The sequence below is a fragment of the Canis lupus genome, chromosome 9 (genome assembly GCF_048164855.1).
Source record: "Canis lupus baileyi chromosome 9, mCanLup2.hap1, whole genome shotgun sequence".
Classification (NCBI taxonomy): Eukaryota; Metazoa; Chordata; class Mammalia; order Carnivora; family Canidae; genus Canis; species Canis lupus.
Window position 1 is genome coordinate 74,318,991 of NC_132846.1, and position 21,841 is coordinate 74,340,831.

At 53.5% G+C, this 21,841-nt stretch overlaps 1 long non-coding RNA gene and 1 gene segment (V, D, J or C); one reads left to right on the plus strand and one right to left on the minus strand.

Moving 5' to 3' along the window:
- Positions 1–922: 922 nt before the first annotated feature.
- LOC140639587 (uncharacterized) lies at positions 923–20,835 on the plus strand. The gene is made up of 2 exons (XR_012036247.1): positions 923–990; positions 20,431–20,835. It is a non-coding gene; the product is annotated as an uncharacterized lncRNA (long non-coding RNA).
- LOC140640626 (immunoglobulin heavy constant epsilon-like) lies at positions 5,254–7,059 on the minus strand (the record flags this gene model as incomplete). The annotated part of the segment is given in 4 exon segments: positions 5,254–5,709; positions 5,784–6,104; positions 6,197–6,520; positions 6,717–7,059. Coding segments are annotated over 4 exon segments (1,329 nt in total), but the record flags the coding sequence as incomplete, so codon positions are not given.
- Positions 20,836–21,841: the final 1,006 nt, after the last annotated feature.

The window sequence follows — 21,841 nt, forward strand, 5'->3', positions numbered from 1 at the left end:
CTTTCCATCTCATATCTACCTACCTAACCAACCATCGTCGTCATCTGTTTATCTTCGATTCATCTATCTAGTCATCTATTTACCCATCCACTTATGTATTGTTCATCCATTTATAAAACTCCTATCATGTATCTATTATCTATCTATTCTTCTCTCATCTATCAACTTATCCTTCTATTATCTATCTCTCCACCATCCATCCATTGATCTGTCCATGTATCATCTATTGGTCTATCCTTCATCTATCTATCTATCTGTCTGTCTATCTATCTATCTATCTATCTATCTATCTATCTACTTTCCATCTGTCCATCCATCCATGCATCCATCCACCCACCCAACCATCCTTCCATCCCTTTCTATCCTTCCATTCATCCCATCCTTCTATCTATCATCTATCTATCTATCTATCTATCTATCTATCTATCTATCTATCTATCATTTTGGATGATACTCAGGTCTCAGGGCTGCCATATACTCCGCCTCCTAGCTATGCATCTACAGGGCCTAGGCCCATGTAGGGAGAATACAGTTCCACCCTGCACCCTCTGCAAATTTTTTTTATTTATTTAAAGTTTACTCAGTTCACATGCAGTGCAATATTGTTTTCTGGAGTAGAATTCAGTGAATCATCACGTACATACGACTCTCGGTGCTCATCACAAGAAGCCTGCACCCTTTGTGAAAATTCTAATGAGAAAGGAGAAGGCAGTGAGGATGGTGGCGGGGACCCTGCCTGCCCTGGGAGCGGTATTTCCTACAGGGTCTGTCTCCCATCAGGAGTTACAGATCATCGCGACCAAGGTCATTTCAGAAAGCGACAGATCGCCTCCTGGTTTTGGTACATGCAAGGCTGCATGATGCAACCCAACGGGGACTTGGGGCGGCCTTCCTCTTATCTTGGCGTCTGCACTGTTTTCTGCAGGTCACTCACAGCTGAAGCAGATGGACAGCATGTCCTGGGAGCAGCAATAGAGCCCCTGCTCTGAGGTATGGTTGCGTCCCTGTGACCTTGGTCACAATCCAAGTAGAGCCTTCCTGGGAGCTCAGGAATGGCCTTAAAGCTGAAAATCTCCTTTACTTTACCAGCATGGGGCCCGATTTCCTGAGAGCGTGTGTGCCTGTGTGTGAGCGCCGTGTGGGGCTGCAGCGTGGCCTCCTCCAGTTCTTAGACCCCACCCCAGCTTCCTTCTGTTTAGACCAAATCCTCCGAGGCTGGGAGGAGCCCCCGAGCCACCCAATCCTGGGTGTTCCCCCCCCCACCGTGGGAGGCCAGTAGCCCAGGTATGACTCCCACAGGCTGCAGGCGAGCCGTCACTCACTTTGATTCAGATCTGTGTGACATGAGCCAGGGATGGGGCCTGTCTCAGAGGGCCACTGGCATGCGTGCCGCCTCCTGTGCAGAGCATCCTGGGCATTTGTACACTGGGCGTGCGGCCAGGGCCTGAATGATGGTGCTAACAGTTCACACGGCCTCAGACGGGGCTGAGAGGGCTGCCTCTCCCTGGCGTCCCTCTTAGTGTAGCTTTCGTAGCTATTTTAATGTTTTCTTCCCATAGTTGACCACTTGGTTTTCCCTTTCTGCAAAGGACCCACAGCTCACTTTCTTTCCTTGCATCGGTTCCCGAGCACTCTTTGTATATGAGGGATTAATCCTTTCGTCATGTGTGTTCACATGTTGTCCCCCCTTTTCCAGGGAACTTCACGCAGACCCTAGAGGGAAGGTGTATCCAGCCTGGGAACCACTTCTTTATTCTGAGGAGGGGCACAGCCTCACACCCAGCACTGTGCTTGGCCAGCTGGCCATCTCTCCAGCCCCTGGGCTCCTGCCTTCCAGGCTTGTTGGATTTCTTGTTGAGGATGGCACTGGCTGGCCCCCAACAGCTCTTGCTTGCACGTCTGACTTGCTCAGCTCGCCGGGCATCCCAGGCTGGCTGGTGGGGTGGGGCCCAGGATTGGACTGTGTGTGTGCTCAGGGGGTAGACAGTCTGGGGTGGGTGCCGGTGTCCCTGGAGGCTGATGGAGGCCCTGTGCTTGGTGATTGTGCAGCTGTATTCCTATGGCCTCCTGCACTGACCATGGAAGTAGCTACTTTGGGTTTGCCCAGGGAGACTGTTGCTTTTGTGTTAGCGTGGAAGGGGCAGTGAGCCCTGCTGGAGGCCAGCAGAGGTGTGAGGGACTGAGCTGGGGTGTCTCTGGGGGTGTCCAAGGCAGCAGGGAGCAGCTGGCCGACCCCCTGGGCCATCAGGTCAGACCTGACCCCTGCTCTTTTCCTCAGCCCCTTGTCCACATTCTGCGGGAGACTCTGCCTCGTGGCACCTCACAGGACTGTCAGGACCCCTCCCAGCGCTTGCTCAGGTGGCATGAGATTTGTAAAAATGAACTTTACTAAGAAACTCAGAAGGAAGGCAACAGGACCGCCAGGCGGGGAGCGAGGGTTCAGGAGAGGCCAGGGCGGGGTGGGCAGCTGCGGGCTGAGGCGGGACCCGTGGGAAGCTCCTTCTGCTGGGTGCTCCCTTGTCCCACAGCCCCGAGCAGTCCTGCGGCCTCTGCCCAGCCATGCTTCTCTGTCCTGGCCTTCTGCAGGGACGGAGCTGCCAGTGGATGGCAGGAAGGCGGGGCAGGGGGCCCGGGGCTGGGCACAGGGCTGGGGGGACTTGGAGCTGGTGCCAGCGAGGTGGACTGAGTCTGGGCGCCAAGGTCTTGCCCTGGACTTGGACTCTGAGTCGCGGGGTTGGCTCTGGGCCAGGCCATGGGCTTCCCTCTCCCTGTGCTTTGGGGGGAGCTGCTCAGGGAGATGAGGAGTGGTCCTGACCCTAGGACAGGGAGGATCCCGGGGGTCAGTGCCCAGGCCCAGCTCAGGTCACAATGGCAGGGACAGATACTCTTCTGAGGCTTGTTGCCAACTGGGGGGGGGTAGGGGCTGTGATTGGCAGGTTCCATCAGTGCCTTGGAGCTGAGCCAGAAGCTTCTGGATGCCTGTGTGCTGGGCGTCTGGCTCTGGCCCCTCTGGGGCTTTGTCTGCTTTCCTCCTCCCACTCAGGGCCAGCAGATTGCCCTCAGCCGGGGGAGGGGGGCAGAAAGCAAGGCCTCGTCACCGTGTCTCTGGGCCTACTGTGCCGGCCGCACGATGTTGGCGTAGTCTTGGGCGGCCTGTGGCTTCTCCTGCAGGACGGTGGCGAGTACCCACTTCACCTGGGGGGAGGGCACATGTGAGGACAGCTCTGCCGGGAGCTCTCCCTCCCTCTGCGCTGCCCCCACCCCCGGCACAGGGGCTCTGCATGCCCACCTTGAAGAGGGTGCTGGTGGCGCCGTAGCTCACGCTGAGCAGGAAGAGGGTGATGAAGATGAGCAGGCTGGCCCACAGCTCGTCCAGCTCCTCACTCTCAGTGGCATCCGCGCACAGCTCCTGGAGCTCTAGCTCTGCGGGCACCGGCCAGTCAGCCTTCCCCGGTCCAGCCGCTTCATGTGCTGGTGGGGGGAAGGCAGGCCCGCCCCCCCTCCCCGAGGGGACACAAGAATGATGCCCTGGCCTCGGCAGCCCTGCTGGCGGCTGGAGTGGCAGGCCACCTGGTCCAGCCCGTTTTGAGGTGCAGCTGCCCCCAGAGGGTTGGGGTCCGAGGCCCTGCGAGGTGGCCGGTGGCTGTGGGAGTGCCCTGCCCTCTCTCACCCACCCCCCGCCCTCTGGGATGGCTCTGCTGTCTGCTGCATGGCCTGGGGTCACCGGCCTGGCCACCCCAGCCCTGTACCCACTTCCTTTATACTCCTGCCAGCCTGAGGATGTGTGTGAACTGTCCTGGGATTGCCGCCCTGCCAGGAGCCCTGAGGAGCCTGAGCTCAGGAGCCCAGCTCAGAGGACCTGGAATAACCCCAGGAAGCAGTGGACTGGGTGCTCTGAGGGGCTGGGTCGGCCGTGTGGACCTGCTGAGGCCTGACAGTGCCCAGAGCTGCCACCTGGCTACACACCGGGCTCATGGCCATCCCCAGCCTCCTGGCCCTCCTGGCCTTGCACAGGTGGGCTTCCACTCTGCAGGGTGACAGTGGGCCACGTGCATCACCCCAGGGCTCCCGCGGGGAATGCGGGAGCTGGTGTTTCCAGGCTTGTGTCTTCAGAAGGTGAGCCGTGTGTGTGTGTGGGGGGGCATGCCTGGTTTGGGGGTCTAGGGCTAGCAGAGACCTGTACGCAGGCTTGGCGCTTGGGTGGGGGAGGGCTCAGGCCCTGGGATGGGGCCAGCGCCTGTTCTGGGTCTAGTGGGAGAAGAGGACAGAGCCCACGCTCTAGGCGTGTGCATGCGTGTGTGTGTGTGTCCTGGAGTGTCAGTGTGTGCGTTCTTTCATCCTTGGGGTGCAGCCTACAGGGGGTGTCTGGACTAGGGAGGCCAGGGACACAGAGGAGGCTCCCGGGTGGGGGGCGGGAGGCCTCTCCATGTCCATCTTGGATGCAGTGGTCCAGGTGGGACAGGTAGGTAGGAGCCACGTGTGTCCCTGTAGGGTGCGTCTGCCCTATGGTGCTTGGTGGTGGTGGGTGATTGTTGGAGCCACTTTGCTACTTGGTGTGCCTTGAAGGACGACTGAGGTGTGTGTGACCTCGTGTGAGGCTCATGGGAACTTTTGTGCAAGGGCTGGGGGCTTCCCTGGGATCAGTTCAGGGTGGAGTGAGGCTGAGCAGCAAGACAGGGCACTGGGTGCTGACCCCTCCTGGCGTGGCCGTGTAGGCAGGGGGGCGATTAGAAGGGCCATGTGGGAGTAGGTGTGCAGTGGCCCCAGTGTGGGGTCGGGGGCCTGTCTGGCCCATGTGTACGAGGGAGGTGACGCTGAGGGCCTGCCGGGGTGGGGCTGTCTGGGTTTCTGTGTTCAGACACCCGTGTGGGGGTCTGACTTGGCTGATTTCTCCTCTCAGAGGGCCTGCGTGCGTGTGTGCACCTGGACCTGGTGATAGGTCTATGTCCGGAGCGGCTGACAGGAGACTTGGTGAGGGTGGAGGCTGAGACTTCGGGGGCTTTCAGGAGAGGGAGGGGCCCCGGGCTGGCTGGGGTGTCTGTGGTCCCTCCCCTGGGACCCCTCTGAGTGGGCGTACTCCATAGAGGGGTGGCAGGGAGGGCCTCCCACATGGATGGCTATGGTGGACAGAGCCATAGCCACACCTCCGCCCTGCCTTGTCCCCTCCTGTCCCCTCTCCTGGGGGTCCCTTCTGTGCCAAGACATCCCTGCTCTGCAACCCTGCCCACCCCCAAGAATGGGTGTGCCCAGGGCTCCAAGCAGACACTGGAGTGTTTATTGACAAGGACAGATGGAGGGTCTTGCCAGCCCCCCTCCCCTGCCCCAGCAGGTGGAGCCCTGGGGGGTGGCGGCGGGAGGAGGGTGGGCATCATTTACCGGGGGTTTTGGACACCCATTTCTGGAGGATCCTAGAGCCGGACAGCGCCTCATGCACCACTTGGCAGGTGAATTTGTTTTTCTGCTCCCAGTCCACCCGGCTAACCTCCAGGCGGCTGAAGATGAAGAAGGCAGGCCTGGAGCCCGAGACCTTGTGGGGCCCCGTGGTGGTGTACTGGTCTGTCTGGATGGGGCTGTCGTTTCGCAGCCATTGCACTGAAATGTCCGCGGGGAAGAAGTTCTGGATCAGGCACGTGAGGGTGACTCTGTCCTTGGTCCCCTGCTCCTCCTCCGGTGGCAGGAACAAGTACACATCCGGGGGGGCACGCTTGCCTGTGGATAGGTGTGGGGTCAGCCCAGGCTCCGGCTCAGGAGGCCCGCCCACCTCCCCTGGGCCCGTGGCTCACCAGGGGCCTTGGCAATGGAGCGCACGATGTCCTTGGGCAGATGCGGGTGGGTCACCCTGCAATAGTAGGTCTCGCCCTCGATCCAGTCATTGGTGTTCACTGGCAGGGTAGACGTGACTGTGATCGTCCCATTGAAGTGATCCTTCTTGTTCAAAGGGCCCGGGTTCACGGGTTCTTTGCTCTCCCGGTACCAGGTCAGGTTCATGCCTTCCATGGTGGCCAGGTCCACTACCAGGCAGGTGATCTTGGGCGCCTTGTGGACATACAGGTCAAGGGGGCTGGGTGGGCTCAGGTAGCTGCTCACGCCTCGGGGGTCGGACTCTGCAGTGTGTGAGAGGCTGCATGAGGGCGTGCCTTGGCCCTCATCTCTGAGCCTCGCGCATCTGGGTTTCTGGGGGACAGGGGGGCCATACCTGAGCACTTGCGAGCCTCATCTTTAAAGGTAAAGCCTTGATAGGTGACCTGGCAGGTGTAGGTTTTTTGGGATACCCACTCGCCCTGGGTGATGTTGAGCTCGCTGTGGGTAGAGGTCACGTTGCCCTCCTTTGTGCCGGGTGCAGTGTATGGGAATATGTTTGTAGCCTTTTGCCCATCCACCAGCCAGATGACCTCCATGTCACCTGGGACGTAGCCAGAGATGAGGCACAGGAGCTGGATGGTGGTGTGGGTATCACCGACGGGGTTGCAGGAGGAGTGGAAGAGCTTCACGGTAGGCGGAATGAAGTTTAAGGCACATGCTAGAAGTAGAGGCAGCCATGTGGCAGTGGTGTCTCTGAGCCCACGGGACTCATGTGTCAGCCCCAGCCCCACATGTGCTGGGCGTTACCAGCCATGGCGGCATTCGGGCCCGCCCACCACCCCTCTCCTACCACTCCCGCCCAGCCTGTCCCTTCTCCCTCCAGTGTCATGTGGGCCAGCCCAACCCTGGCTTACCACTGAAGGTCTTGTTGATGGCGGTGGACTCAGCGTGAGCCACGCTGCAGGTGAACCTCTGTTTGGCCCACTCGCCCGAGGCGGTCACCTGGCTAACGATGCTGTGGAGGCCGTAGGTCTCGTGGAAGGTGGTGGGGAAGGTCGTGACATTCTTATTTAGAGACCCCGTGTCCCAGGTCACAGTTGTCGACATGGGGAGATAGCCGGTGACCAGACAGCCCAGTGTAACAGAGGTACTGGCGATGTTGTCTTTACAGCAGGAGGCCAAGGGGAACACAGACAGGTCCTGGCTGGTGGCTGTGGGGACAGGGCCAGTGTCAGTGCCTGCCTTGGGACTGTCACCCCATCATATGCCAGGCCCGCTGTTGACCTGGGGTATCCCGCTCCTGGCCCCCTGGGGGGGCGTCTGAGAAGGAAAAGCATGGGGGCAGAGATGGAGGGTCACTGGGACCCCTTCTCCAGCCTTGGGGGATAGATGCTTGTTTTGGACTCTTTCCTTATTCCCTGATTCTGCTTGGAACACTTTCTGATGAACCGCTTGTCAGAAGTAGTTGCTGCCCTTACCTTTGGCCAGGACTCCTCCTCTCCTGACCAGACAGCCCTCTCTGGTTCTCTACTGTCCCTGCAGAGCTTCCAGGAGGCCTGACAATGGGCCCCATTCATAGAAGAGGAGACCCCGTCAGAGCCCAGGTCAATCTTCCCCCAGTTGATGACTTGGGTTTGCACACCTGCCTGTGCTCCCTTGGCCTAGGAGCCCAGACCCCAGGTCATGTTGCTCCTGCCTCTCAGCTCCACTCTGCCTGGCCAGTCCAGTGAGACCAGTCCCATGGCTTTGTGTCAGGACAGAGGATGCCAGGGACACAAACCAGCTCCACACACAGCCTCACCAGCTCTGCCTAATCAGATTACCTAAGTTCAAGGAGGCCACCTTGGCCTAGCCTGGCTCAGGTCAGCCTAGGATAACCCATTTCAAGCAGCCGACTCATCTGATCAGTCTACAAGTTCAACCAAGTTCATCCAGCTCAGCTTAACTTAGCGTGCCAGCCAGGCTTGTTCCACTTGGTCAGTTCCATTCACATTATTCCCATGGGCCCCTGCCACTGGGCCTAGGAACACCCTACATGACTCAGGGCCAGGCCAAACCAACTAGCGAAATAAATTTAGTCTTACTCAGCTCAGCCCGGTTCAGCCCAGCTCAGCCCAGTTCAACCTAGTTAAGCCAAGTGCAGCTCAGCTCAGCCCTGTCCAGCTCAGCCTAGTTCAGTCCAGCTCAACCTAGTTAAGCTCATCCCAGATCAGCCCATTTCAACCCAGTTCAGTCCAACCCAGTTCAGCCTAGTCCAGTCCAGCTCAGCCTACTTAAGCTTGTCCCAGCTCAGCCAATTTCAGCCCATCTCAGCTCAGTTCAGCCCAGCTCAGCCCAGTTCTGCCCAGCACAGCCCAGTTCTCCCCAGCACAGATCATCCGAGCTTAGCTCAGGCTGGTTCAGATCAGCTCAGCCCAGCTCAACTCAGCCCAGTTCAGCTCATCCCAGCTCAGTTCAGCACTGCTCAGCTCAGTTCAGTCCAACTCAGCCTAGTTAGGCTCATCTCAGCTCAGCCAATTTCAGCCCAGTTCAGCCTGGTTCATCCCAGCTCAGCTCAGCCCAGCTCAGGAGAGCTCAGGCCAGTTCAACCCAGTTCAGCCCAGCTCAGCCCAGTTCAGCCCCATTCAGCTCAGCTTAACTCAGTCCAGCCCAGTTCAATTCGACTCAGCTCAGCCCAGTCCAGCCCAGCTTAGCTCAGGCTGGTTCAGATAAGCTCAGACCAGCTCAACTCAGCCCAGTTCAGCACTTCTCATCTCAGTTCAGCCCAGCTCAGCCTAATTAGGCTTATCCCAGCTCAGCCAATTTCAGCCCAGTTCAGCCTGGTTCAGCCTGGTTCAGCCCAGCCCAGCTCAGCTCAGCCCAGCTCATCCAGCTCAGGAGAGCTCAGGCCAGTTCAACCCAGTTCAGATCAGTTCAGCCCAGCTCAGCCCGTTTCAGCCCCACTCAGCTCAGCTTAGCCCAGCTCAGCCCAGTTCAGCCCAGTTCAGCCCAGCTTAGCTCAGGCTGGTTCAGGTCAGCTCAGGCCAGCTCAACTCAGCCCAGTTCAGCTTAGCCCAGCCCAGTTCACTTCTCAGCTCAGTTCAGTCCAGCTCAGCCTAGTTAGGCTCATCCCAGCTCAGCCAATTTCAGCCCAGTTCAGCTTGGTTCAGCCTAGCCCTGCTCAGCTCAACCCAGCTCAGGAGAGCTCAGGCCAGTTCAGTCCAGCTCAGCTCAGATCAGCCCAGTTCACCCCAGCTCAGATCAGCCAAGTTCAGCCCAGTTCACCACAGCTCAGCTCAGCCCAGCTCAGGCCAGCTCAGCCCAGCTTAGCTCAGGCTGGTTCAGATCAGCTCAGCTCAGCTCAACTCAGCCCAGTTCAGCTCAGCCCAGCCCAGTTCAGCACTGCTCAGCTCAGTTCAGTCCAGCTCAGCCTAGTTAGGCTCATCCCAGCTCAGCCAATTTCAGCCCAGTTCAGCCTGGTTCAGCCTGATTCAGCCCAGCCCAGCTCAGCTCAGCCCAGCTCAGGAGAGCTCAGGCCAGTTCAACTCAGTTCAGCCCAGTTTAGCCCAGCTCAGCCCAATTCAGCCCAGTTCAGCCCAGTCCAGTCCAGCCCAGCTCAGCCCAGTTCATTTCAGCCCAGCTCAGTGCAATTCAGCTCAGCTCAGCCCAGCACAGCCCAATTCTGTCCAGCTTAGCTCAGGCTGGTTCAGATCAGCTCAGCCCAGCTCAACTCAGCCCAGTTCAGCTGAGCCCAGCCCAGTTCAGCACTGCTCAGCTCAGTTCAGTCCAGCTCAGCCTACTTAGGCTCATCCCAGTTCAGCCAATTTCAGCCCAGTTCAGCCTGGTTCAGCCCAGCTCAGCCCAGCCCAGCTTTGCCCAGTTCAGCCCAGCTCAGCCCCGTTCTGGCCATTTCAGCCCAGTCCAGTCCAGTTCAGCCCAGCTCAGCTCAGCCCAGTTCAGTCCAGCTCAGTGCAGTTCAGTAGAGTTCAGTGCAGCCCAGATTAGGCCAGTTCTTCCCAGCTTAGCTCAGCTCAGCTCAGTTCAGCCCAGCTCAGCTCAGCCCAGCTCAGTCCATTTCAGCCCAGCCCAGCCCAGCTCAGGTCAGCCTAGCCCATTTAGCCAAGTGCAGTACAGCTCAGCTCAGCTCAGTTCAGGGCAGCTCAGCCCAAGCCAGCCCAGCCCAGTCCAGTCCAGTTCAGCTCAACTCAGCCCAGCTCAGCCTAGTTCCTTCCAGCTGAGCCCAGATCAGTCCACTTCAGCCCAGCTCAGTCCAGTTGCTCAGCTCAGCCCAGTACAGCCCAGTTCAGCTTAGCCCAGTTCAGCCCAGTTTATCTCAGTACAGCCTAGCCCAGCTCAGCCCAGTTCAGCTCAGTTCAGCCCTGCTCAGCCCAGCTCAGCTCATCCCAGTTCAGCCCAGATCAGCCCAGCCCAGCCGAGTTCAGCTCAGCTCAGCCCTGCTCAGTCCAGCTCAGCTCAGGCAAGCCCAGCCCTGGTCAGTGCAGCCCAGTGGAACCTAGCCCTGTCCAGGTCAGACAGGCTTAGCTCATTTAGGCACAGGTAGCCCATCTGTTTTCCAGCCTAAATGTTGCTGGTCTGGTCAGGTTGCCCAGGTTTTCCCAACTCAGCTCAACAATGCTGCGTGCAGTGCAGCTCAGGTTAGCCTAGTTCAGCTATTCGAGCCAAGGTGAGTCAACCCAGGACAGTCCTGCCAGGCTGCCTCAGATCTGCTCAGTTGGACCTGCTTGCCCAAGCCCTTTCCATCCACATCAGCCCAGCCCAGGACAGTCCTCACTGAAGAGAGCATTTCACCTGACCCAAGTCTCCCTGACTCCCTGAGCCACTCAGCTTGGCTCAGATCATCTTGGCTCAGGATAGCCCAGCACCGCCACAAGTACCCAGATTGGTCAAGCCTGTCCTATGCTCTGTCCACCATGCTCACCCCAGCTTAGCTCACCCCAGCTTTCCCCATCCACCCTGGTTCTGTAAAGTCAGCCCAGCCTGGCCCATCTCAGTCCACTCACACAGTGGAGCCCAGAGAGACCAGCCTGGTCCAGCTGAGCCTGGAGTAGTTTGACCTCTTTCACTTAACTCCTTCCCCTCAAGCTGTATAGGGCAGACCCAGGCAACCTGGCCCACCTTATTCAGGCTGGCTCAGGCAACCCAGCTCACACACCTGAGGATGTGGGCCAGTCCAGCCTGCCGCCTAGTCCACCATAGGGACAGCTCCCTGGTGCTTCCCCCCGACCTTGGGCTGGTGGTCATTGCCCTGCTGGTTGCAGGCAGCTCCATGCTCAGGCCCTCTGTCCATGCCCTCTGCATGGTCCTGGACCTTCTCAGCCTTGGGCTCTGCCCTAGTCCTGTCGTGTCTTTGATTCTTGGCCCCTAGTCTTCTCCAGATCAGCTTTGGGCAGAGTCTTGCTCCCGTGTGTCCATGTGCAGGGAAGAGACATCTGGGAGATGAGCAGTGACCAGGAAGCTCTGTTCCTCCTGGCTGCGTAGTGGACTGCAGCTTGTGCCAGCTCGAGTGGCTGGGATACCTGAGGTGCCTGGTGCTCCAAGAGGGGGCCTGGCCTGGCTGTCTGCAGCTCCCTGGATAGGCTCCTGGACAGATGAGGTGAATCATTAGTACAATGGCTGTTATTTTTGTGTCCAGATAATAGGGCCTGGGGGGAGGGGAGCTCTGCCTCAGTGCCCTGGCTAAAAATGGGGTGGGAACCCCCAGGGCCTCAGCAGCCCTGGAAATTCCCTTTCTTTATGTTCTTGGGAAGTCTGCAGCAATGGTGGGGTTTCAGGTGAGACTCCTGTGCCATGGGTGAAGTGGGCTCCTCTCTGAGGCCCCTGCTGCCCAGCTCATGGCCTCTCCCTTGATAGCATGGCTGACTCTGTGCACTGCAATACCGTGGTGGCCACTGGGATGCCCCAGGAAGGGAGGAGGCCCCGGGCACCACCACCACTGCCTTGAGGCAGCCCTGTGAGGAAGGGGGGGGGCTGTTATGTGCATGTTATGTGCCTGAGACATGGATGCAGGGCTTCCCGGTGGCATGCCACCCTTGTTCCTGTGTCCCACTGCCTGGAGGAGCAGGTTGGTGGCTGGCCCCGTGGGAGGGGCTGTGCGTGTGAGTGTGCAGGGCCAGAGTCCTCAGTGGCCAGGAACCTCACCCATTGCCCACACACTTGTTCCCATACTAGCATCTCAGAGCTGGGCCTCTTACTGGGGCTTCAGCTGGGTGGTGTGGCCAGTGAGGGCTTGCAGGGACCTTGGGGGGTCTGGGCCTGGCTGTGAAGTTGGCCCATGTGTCTGCAAGTCCTCTGTACCTGCTGGAGACTGGGGTGGACTGTGCCGTGGATCTGTTTTCTGGTTGCCCAGCACGGGGTGAAGACCGTGGAGTGGCTTTCTGGAGGTGCCCTGGCATTGGGTTCTGGGCTGTCGGGGCAGCTGTCCAGTGAGGACATGCCACCGATGTGTATGGAGCTGTGATGGGCTGGGTCTAGGCCTCACCTTCACCCAGTGCAGACCTGGGTGCCCCCCAGAAAGCCCCGTAGGCCTGAAAGCACATGCCACCCCAGCTCATCCATGTGAGTGCTGGGAGATGTTGTGCAGAGTTTTGGAGAGCGAGGCCTCAGGATCCCATCATTTGCACCCAGGATACCAGGGCCAACATTCCCATGCTGGGAGGCTGTGTGGAGGTGGTCTCTGGCTGGTCTGGTGCCCTTGGGGGAACATTCTGGCTCACCTAGGAGACCGAAAAAGGCCATTGCCCACTGGGGCTGGGTGGCATGGGGTGGAGCCAGGCCCTGGAAGGCCTGGATGTGATGCCTGGAGGAGGCAGGGCCCAGCCCGGCCCCTCTGCCCTTCAGGGCTGTCTGTCACAGTCTGTCCTGCTTGCCCTTGTCCCTGGGGACAGGTGCTGTGTGGGAGGCAGAGGGGTAGCACCCAGTTCCCTGGAAGGATGCATGATTCTGAGAGAAACCATAGGGCTGAGAGCCCCACCTGGGAGCCTGTTGCCCCTGAGGGCCCAGGTCAGGTGGTGCCAGGCCCAGCAGGTGCACATAGGTAATCATGCTGGGCTAAGGCTCCACTGATAGCCCTGGCTCACCCTGGTGTCCCCCTGCTCATTCTGCCCAGGCTGTGGGGCAGGGGCTTCAGTGCCCAGCTGGTCTCCGGGCTCTATGCTGACATCCCAGGATGTGCCATGCTGCTGGTGGGCCCCGTCTCCAGCCTGGGCCACCCATGGGGAAGAGAATGACTCTCCTCTCCTCCCCGTTCCCAGTAGGCAGCTGAGCTCTGAGCTCCTAGGTCTGTGCTGTCCCGCTCCACTCCTCTCTGGGGCTGTGGCCCTGCCTTGGTTCCAGGCACCACCCTTGCCTCTGCCCCCTCCTGTCAAGGGGCAGGCCTGGCAGCTGCAGGCAGCAGGCATGGGGCACTCAGGTCCAGGCTGCTCTGCTCTGGCCTTCACAGGTGTCCTGCCTGCAGAGTCCCCTCCCTCCCCACAATGTTGCTCCTGGACAACAGTGACCTGGGACAGACAGTAAACGGGCTGCTTCTCAGCTGTGCATGTGTGTGTGTGTGTGTGTGTGGCCAATGCCCCTGTGGGTGTGTATAGGTGTCTCCATGTGCCTGTGTGTGGGTGGAAGCCCTTATCTGGGTGTGTCTACGTGTGTGTGTGTGTATGGCCCATGTCTGCCTGTGTATCTCCATGTGCATGTGTGTGCATGGGGCCCGTGTTTGCATGTGTGTCTCCATGTTCTTGTATGTGAGCTCATGACTGTATGTGTGTGTATGTGTGTCTCCATGTGCATCTGTTTGTTGGGGGGTCTGTGCCTCTGTGTGTGTCCCAATGTCTCCATATGCATGTGGATGAGTGGGGCCTGGGTCTCTGTGTGTGTGCATGTGTATCTCCATGTATTGCATGTGGGCACGCATGTGCACGTGCATCTCCATGTTGGGGGTCTGTGCCTCTGTGTGTCCCAGGGTGTCTCTATGTGTGTGTGTGTGTGTGTGTGTGTGTGTGTAGGCCTGTGTCTGCATTATCCCCCCATGTGTGTGTATGTGGAGACCAGTGTCTGTGTGTGTGCATGTGTATCTCGATGTGCATGTGTGTGCATGGAGTCCTGTGTGTGTGTATATGTGTGCATATGATTTCCGTGTGTGTGGGTGTGTTTGCATGGGGGTCGGTGTCTGAATGTGTTTGTTTATTTTATTTTATTTATTTTTTAACACTTTATTCTCTTTATTTTTTAATTTTTAATTTAATTTTATTTTTATTTTTTATAATAAATTTATTTTTTATTGGTGTTCAATTTGCCAACATACAGAATAACACCCAATGCTCATCCCGTCAAGTGCCCCCCTCAGTGCCCGTCACCCAGTCATCCCCACCCCCCGCCCTCCTCCCCTTCCACCACCCCTAGTTCGTTTCCCAGCGTTAGGAGTCTTCATGTTCTGTCTCCCTTTCTGATATTTCCCACACATTTCTTCTCCTTTCCCCTTTATTCCCTTTTGTTATTTTTTATATTCCCCAAATGAATGGGACCATATAATGATTGTCCTTCTCCGACTGACTGATTTCACTCAGCATAAAACCCTCCAGGTCCATCCACGTTGAAGCAAATGGTCCGCACAGTTTTCCAGAGTGGCTGCACCAGTTCACATTCCCACCAACAGTGCAGAGGGTTCCCCTTTCTACACATCCTCTCCAACAGTTGTTGTTTCCTGCCTTGTTAATTTTCCCCATTCTCACTGGTGTGAGGTGGTATCTCATTATGGTTTTGATTTGTATTTCCCTGATGGCAAGTGATGCAGAGCATTTTCTCATGTGCGTGTTGGCCATGTCTATGTCTTCCTCTGTGAGATTTCTGTTCAAGTCTTTTGCTCATTTCATGACTAGATTGTTTGTTTCTTTGGTGTTGAGTTTAATAAGTTCTTTATAGATCTTGGAAACTAGCCCTTTATCTGATATGTCATTTGCAAATATCTTCTCCCATTCTGTAGGTTGTCTTTGAGTTTTGTTGACTGTATCCTTTGCTGTGCAAAAGCTTCTTATCTTGATGAAGTCCCAATAGTTCAATTTTGCTTTTGTTTATTTTGCCTTCATGGATGTATCTTGCAAGATGTTACTGTGGCTGAGTTCAAAAAGGGTGTTGCCTGTATTTTCCTCTAAGATTTTGATGGAATCTTGTCTCTCATTTAGATCTTTCATCCATTTTGAGTTTATCTTTGTGTATGGTGAAAGAGAGTGGTCTAGTTTCATTCCTCTGCATGTGAATGTCGAATTTCCCAGCACCATTTATTGAAGAGACTGTCTTTCTTCCAATGGATAGTCTTTCCTCCTTTATCAAATATTAGTTGACTATAAAGTTCAGAACTCAACGAAATCGAGACCAGAAGAACTGTGGAACAGATCAACAGAACCAGGAGTTGGTTCTTTGAAAGAATTAATAAGATAGATAAACCATTTGCCAGCCTTATTAAAAAGAAGAGAGAGAAGACTCAAATTAATAAAATCATGAATGAGAAAGGAGAGATCACTACCAACACGAAGGAAATACAAACGATTTTAAAAACATATTATGAACAGCTATACACCAATAAATTAGGCAATCTAGAAGAAATGGACGCATTCCTGGAAAACCAAAAACTACCAAAACTGGAACAGGAAGAAATAGAAAACCTGAACAGGCCAATAACCAGGGAGGAAATTGAAGCAGTCATCAAAAACCTCCCAAGACACAAAAGTCCAGGGCCAGATGGCTTCCCAGAGGAATTCTATCAAACGTTTAAAGAAGAAACCATACCTATTCTACTTAAGCTGTTTGGAAAGATAGAAAGAGATGGAGCACTTCCAAATTCGTTCTATGAGGCCAGCATCACCTTAATTCCAAAACCAGACAAAGACCCCACCAAAAAGGAGAATTACAGACCAATATCCCTGATGAACATGGATGCAAAAATTCTCTACAAGATACTAGGCAATAGGACCCAACAGTACATTAAGAAAATTATTCACCATGACCAAGTAGGATTTATCCCCGGGACACAAGGCTGGTTCAACACTCGTAAAACAATCAATGTGATTCATCATATCAGCAAGAGAAAAACCAAGAACCATATGATCCTCTCATTAGATGCAGAGAAAGCATTTGACAAAATACAGCATCCATTCCTGATCAAAACTCTTCAGAGTGTAGGGATAGAGGGAACATTCCTCAACATCTTAAAAGCCATCTACGAAAAGCCCACAGCAAATATCATTCTCAATGGGGACGCACTAGGAGCCTTTCCCCTAAGATCAGGAACACGACAGGGATGTCCACTCTCACCACTGCTATTCAACATAGTACTGGAAGTCCTAGCCTCAGCAATCAGACAACAAAAAGACATTAAAGGCATTCGAATTGGCAAAGAAGTCAAACTCTCCCTCTTTGCCGATGACATGATACTCTACATAGAAAACCCAAAAGCCTCCACCCCAGGATGCTAGAACTCATACAGCAATTTGGCAGTGTGGCAGGATACAAAATCAATGCCCAGAAGTCAGTGGCATTTCTATACACTAACAATGAGACTGAAGAAAGAAAGTAAGGAGTCAGTCCCATTTACAATTGCACCCAAAAGCATACGATACCTCGGAATAAACCTAACCAAAGAGGTAAAGGATCTATACCCTGAAAACTATAGAACACTTCTGAAAGAAATTGAGGAAGACACAAAGAGATGGAAAAATATTCCATGCTCATGGATTGGCAGAATTAATATTGTGAAAATGTCAATATTACCCAGGGCAATTTACACGTTTAATGCAAACCCTATCAAAATACCATGGACTTTCTTCAGAGAGTTCAAACAAATCATCTTAAGATTTGTGTGGAATCAGAAACGACCCCTAATAGCCAGGGGAATTTTAAAAAAGAAAACCATATCTGGGGACATCACAATGTCAGATTTCAGGTTGTACTACAAAGCTGTGGTCATCAAGACAGTGTGGTACTGGCACAAAAACAGACACATAGATCAATAAGTTCTTTATAGATCTTGGAAACTAGCCCTTTATCTGATACGTCATTTGCAAATAGCTTCTCCCATTCTGTAGGTTGTCTTTCCATTTTGTTGACTGTTTCCTTTGCTGTGCAGAAGCTTTTTATCTTGATGAAGTCCCATTAGTTCATTTTTACTTTTATTTCCCTTCACTTCATAGATGGATCTTGCAAGGGTTGCTGTGAGAATGACCTCTCGTCATTCTTCTCTTGTTTGTGTGATTCTGGGTCTCTATCTCTTACCTCTAATTAATCTCCTCCTGACTCTGTGATAGTGAAACTATCTCTTACTTCTCATCATTCACCTCCTGGTTATGTGATCTGGGTCTCTATCTCCTACTTCTCATCCTTTCCTTCCTCGTTTTGTGACTCTAGGTCTCTCTCCTACCTCTCATCAATGTCCGCCTCATTCTATGACTCTGGGTCTCTATCTCTTACCTCTCAGTTTTCTTTCCTTGCTCTGTGACTCAGTCTCTATCCCTTACCTTATCCTTCTCCTCCTGGTTCTGTGACTCTGCGTCTCTCTCTTACCTCTTATAATTCTTCTTGTTTTCTGACTCTGCAACTCTATCTCTTTTTTTTAAATAATAAATTTATTTTTTATTGGTGTTCAATTTACCAACATAGAGAATAACACCCAGTGCTCATCCCGTCAAGTGCCCCCCTAAGTGCTATCTCTTATATCTCATTATTCTCCACCTGATTCTTGACCCTGGGTGTCCATCTCTTACCTGTCATTCTTCTCTTCCTGGATCTGTGACTGGGTCTCTATCTTATCTCTTATCATTATTCTCCTTGTTCTCTGACTTTGCAACTCTATATCTTATATTTCATCATTCTCCACCTGGTTCTTGACCCTGGGTCTCTATCTTTTACCTGTCATTCTTTTCTTCCTGCTTCTGTGACTCTGGGTCTCTACTCCAACTTCTCATCATTCATGTCCTGGTTCTGTTACTCTGGGTCTCTATCCTTTACCTCTCATCATTCTCCTCCTGGATCTGTGACTCTGGGCCTCTATCTTACCTCTTATTAATTTTTGCCTGGTATGGTGACCCTCGGTCTCAATCTCTTACCTCTCATCTTTCTCTTCCTGGCTCTGTGACTCTGGGTCTCTACCTCTTTCTTACCTCTTGACATTCATCTCCCATTTCAGTGTCTATGGGTCTCTCTATCTCTTTCTTCTCATCATTCTCCTCCTGGTTCTGTGACTCTGCATCTCTCTATCTTACCTCTCATCATTCACCCGTAGCTTGTATGATTCTGGGTCTCTATCTTTTACCTCTCATCACTCTCCTCCAGGTTCTGTGACTCTGGGTTTCTACTTCAACCTCTTATCATTCACCTCTTGGTTCTGTGACTCTGGGTCTTTATATATTACTTCTCATCATTCCCCTACTTGTTCTGTTATTCTGGGTCTCTATCTCTTACCTCTCATCATTCATGTCCTGGTTCTGTGAATCTGGGTCTCTGTCCTTTAGTTCTCATATTTCCCCTCCTGGTTGTGACTCTTCATCTCTATCTCTTATCTCTCATCATTCACTTCCTGCTTGTGTGTTCTGGGTCTCTACCTCTTACCTCTCATTCTTCTCCTCCTGGTTCTGTGACTCTGCAGCTCCATCTCTTACTTCTCATTATTCACCTTGTGTTGTGTGACTCTGGGTCTCCATCTCTTACATTCATTTTTCATGTCCAGGTTCTGTGACCTTGATCTGTATATCTTACCTCTCATCATTCCCCTCCTGGTTCTGTGATTGTGGGTCTGTATCTGCAACCTCTCATCATTCACCTGCTTGTTCTGTGACTCTTGGTCCCTATCTCCTACCTCTGATAACTCCCCTTCTGGTCTGTGACTCTTCATCTCTATCTCTCACTTCTCATCATTCTCCTGCTTTTGTGACTCTGTGTCTCCTTTTTTTTAACTCTCATCCTTTTCTTCCTAGGTCTGTGACTTGATTCTCTATCTCCAGCTTCTCATCTATTTTCTATGGTTCTTTTATTTTCTTATGGTTCTTGAGTGTTCCAATACATAGTCTATGCTTGTGTAAATGTCAAATAGTATGTGTGAGTCACTGTGGTCACATGGTAGTTGAGGGGTGTCCAAGTATGAGGACTATATTGGAGGCTTACAATTGGGAGCCCCAGAACCTTTTGGGTGGTAAGTCTCACAGAATAGGTGTTGTAGCCCCAAGGGTGAGTGTATAGCTTGACTTGTTTTTGGTGTCAGCAAAGAGGACATGGGCTCCTCCTGATGTAGGATGTTCAGTTCTTCCTGTGGGTGTAGTGGACAGGATGTAGGATCATTGGTCCAAGGAATGAGACAGGAGCAGGTGCTGGCACACAAAGTAAGAAGGGGCTGGGCAGGCTGTGTGGCGCATTGGCAAATTGGCTTCTCAGGTAGATGTATAGTGTGAAGGGGATGGAGGGTGTGGTGTGAGCCTCAGGATGGTAACCTGGAGCCTCCAGGGTCCCTGAGGACTGGCTCATTCTCCTGGATGTGCTCTCTGTGCCACAGCTATCATGGGGCCCAGGCCAGGAGTCTATGGCAGCCCCTCCTGTTGCCCTGTCCACTGGTGAGACAGACCCTTTTCTGCAGACAATTCCCTCTCAACCATAGGGAGATGGAAGGGTGTTTCCTTTTTTTAAAGGTATTAAAAATTGCACTGTTGGGGATTTACCCCAAAGATACAGATGCAATGAAATGCTGGGACACCTGCACCCCGATGTTTCTAGCAGCAATGTCCATAATAGCCAAACTGTGGAAGGAGCCTCGGTGTCCATTGAAAGATGAATGGATAAAGAAGATGTGGTTTATGTATACAATAGAATATCCCTCAGCCATTAGAAATGACAAATACCCACCATTTGCTTCAACGTGGATGGAACTGGAGGGTATTATGCTGAGTGAAATAAGTCAATTGGAGAAGGACAAACAGTGTATGTTCTCATTCATTTGGGGAATATAAATAATAGTGAAAGGGAATATAAGGGAAAGGAGAAGAAATGTGTGGGAAATATTAGAAGGGGAGACAGAACATAAAGACTCCTAACTCTGGGAAATGAACTAGGGGTGGTGGAAGGGGAGGAGGGCGGGGGGGTGTGAGTGGGTGACGGGCACTGAGGGGGGAACTTGACGGGATGAGCACTGGGTGTTATTCTGTATGTTGTCAAATTGAACACCAATAAAAAATAAATTTATTATAAAAAATAAAGATTACTATCTCTTGGGATAGTACCAACCACACCTCAAGAATCACATTCTTCTTTTTTTATTCGCGTTCAATTTGCCAACATATAGCATATCACCCAGTAGAGCATCACTTTCCAAGTTTTGAATTATTGTTGAAAGTTAGGTTTCTAGCTTATCTTACACTTGACTAGGATTCATCATCTGAGATTTTATTTCTGAGATTTTTTTTTGTGTATTTTTTTATTGCAGACTCAGAGTCGAGCAGAACAGACAGTGGCTTGGCTCCTGGCCTCTCAGCCTCATGCTGGCCTGGGAAAGCCCAATGCTGCCAATGACCCTGCCTAACTTCCCTGGAGATTTTACTGGGGAAGGCTAGTAGGTGTGGTCCTGCCTCTGCCTCTGAGTCGTGTGTGTCCCCTACAATCCAGGTGCATCTCTCTTGGACCTGAGACCTTCCAGTCACCACAAGGACAGAATCTCAACTCCGTAATCACTGGCCCTGGATCCGTGGCCTAAGTAGACCTGCGTGTGACCAACCCTTCCTGAGTCTTCATTGGCACACTGCCTGCCCCCACTCCTCGTTTACCTGGAAAAAACAGTCACTCTCTCCCCAGGTGAAGTTCACACGACATCCCCTGAGGGTCTCTCTTGACCCAGTGCCCTGATCACTTGACTGGCATCCTCCTTTGCTTACCTTTGCCAATGCTCTCTCCATGGCCTCGCCTGGCCTGGCCTTCATCAGCGATCCCATCTGGTCCTCGTGCCTCAACCCAACCGGCCTGTGTTGGCCTAAATGTGTCCCTCAGATTAAAGTCTTGTGCCCTGACCCAGGACCTCAGAATGTGGCTGCATTTGAGATGGGTTCTTTGAGAGGTAGCAAGGTGAAAGGAGGTCATTAGCCCCATCAACATTGCTGGTCCTCCATATGGACTCCTGTCCTTGTAAGAGCAGGTGTCATGATACAGGCAGCACAGGAGGTCAGCCAGGGAGGACACGGGGAGGGGCCCTGTGAATCCTGCATCTCTCACTGCTGGCTACTAGGACTGTGAAAGCATAAATGCATGTGGTTTAAGCTGCCAGAATGGGGTATTTGTCTAGAAACCTGCACTGACTAATACACACCCAACACATGCCCTTTGCTCTGTCCACAGCCAGGGCGGGCAGCCACTGTGCCTCCAGCCCCAGGCTGGGTCTGCTCCCCATCCGACTTCCATGGCTGGAGGGAGCCAATGCATGGTGTGGCATGGCTGTGGATTTCACCTGCCCATGAACATAGGAAGATTTTCTCCAGTGATTTCTGGAATTTTTAAAGATTTTATTGTCTTTAAGAAAAGAAAGAAACAGTAATAGAAATTAATGAGCTCCAGAAATGTAAAGAGATTAAAACAAGCTAGCCAAGCTACAAGAGTGGCTTTCATTGCATGATCCCTGCACATTCTCTCCCAGGGGGCACAGGGGCTCTGTTTCTCCTCCCTGGCATGGCCATCTGAGGCCACGTAGGGGCTCCCACCTGGCACTAGCTCCAGGACAGGCAGAGATCCAGGCCTAGGGGTACTCTGGCCATTACCCATAGCTGTAGGCTCTCTCTCTGACCCCTGTTACTCCCTGGAACTGCGAGCTAGCAGGAGTTCCTGCCCCATGGGACTCAGGTCCAGGCCACAGGACAGAGTGGGCTGGGTCTGCTGCCTTGGCCTCTCAGGACCCTCCAGCTCTGTCCATGGAGCCTGTGTCCCCCCTGCCTGGGACCAGGTCAGCATGCCCCTCTCCAGGAGGGGTGTCTGGGTGACATCACTGCTTCCCCAAGTGTTGTTGTCTAGCAGCTGTGGGGCTCCTGCAACA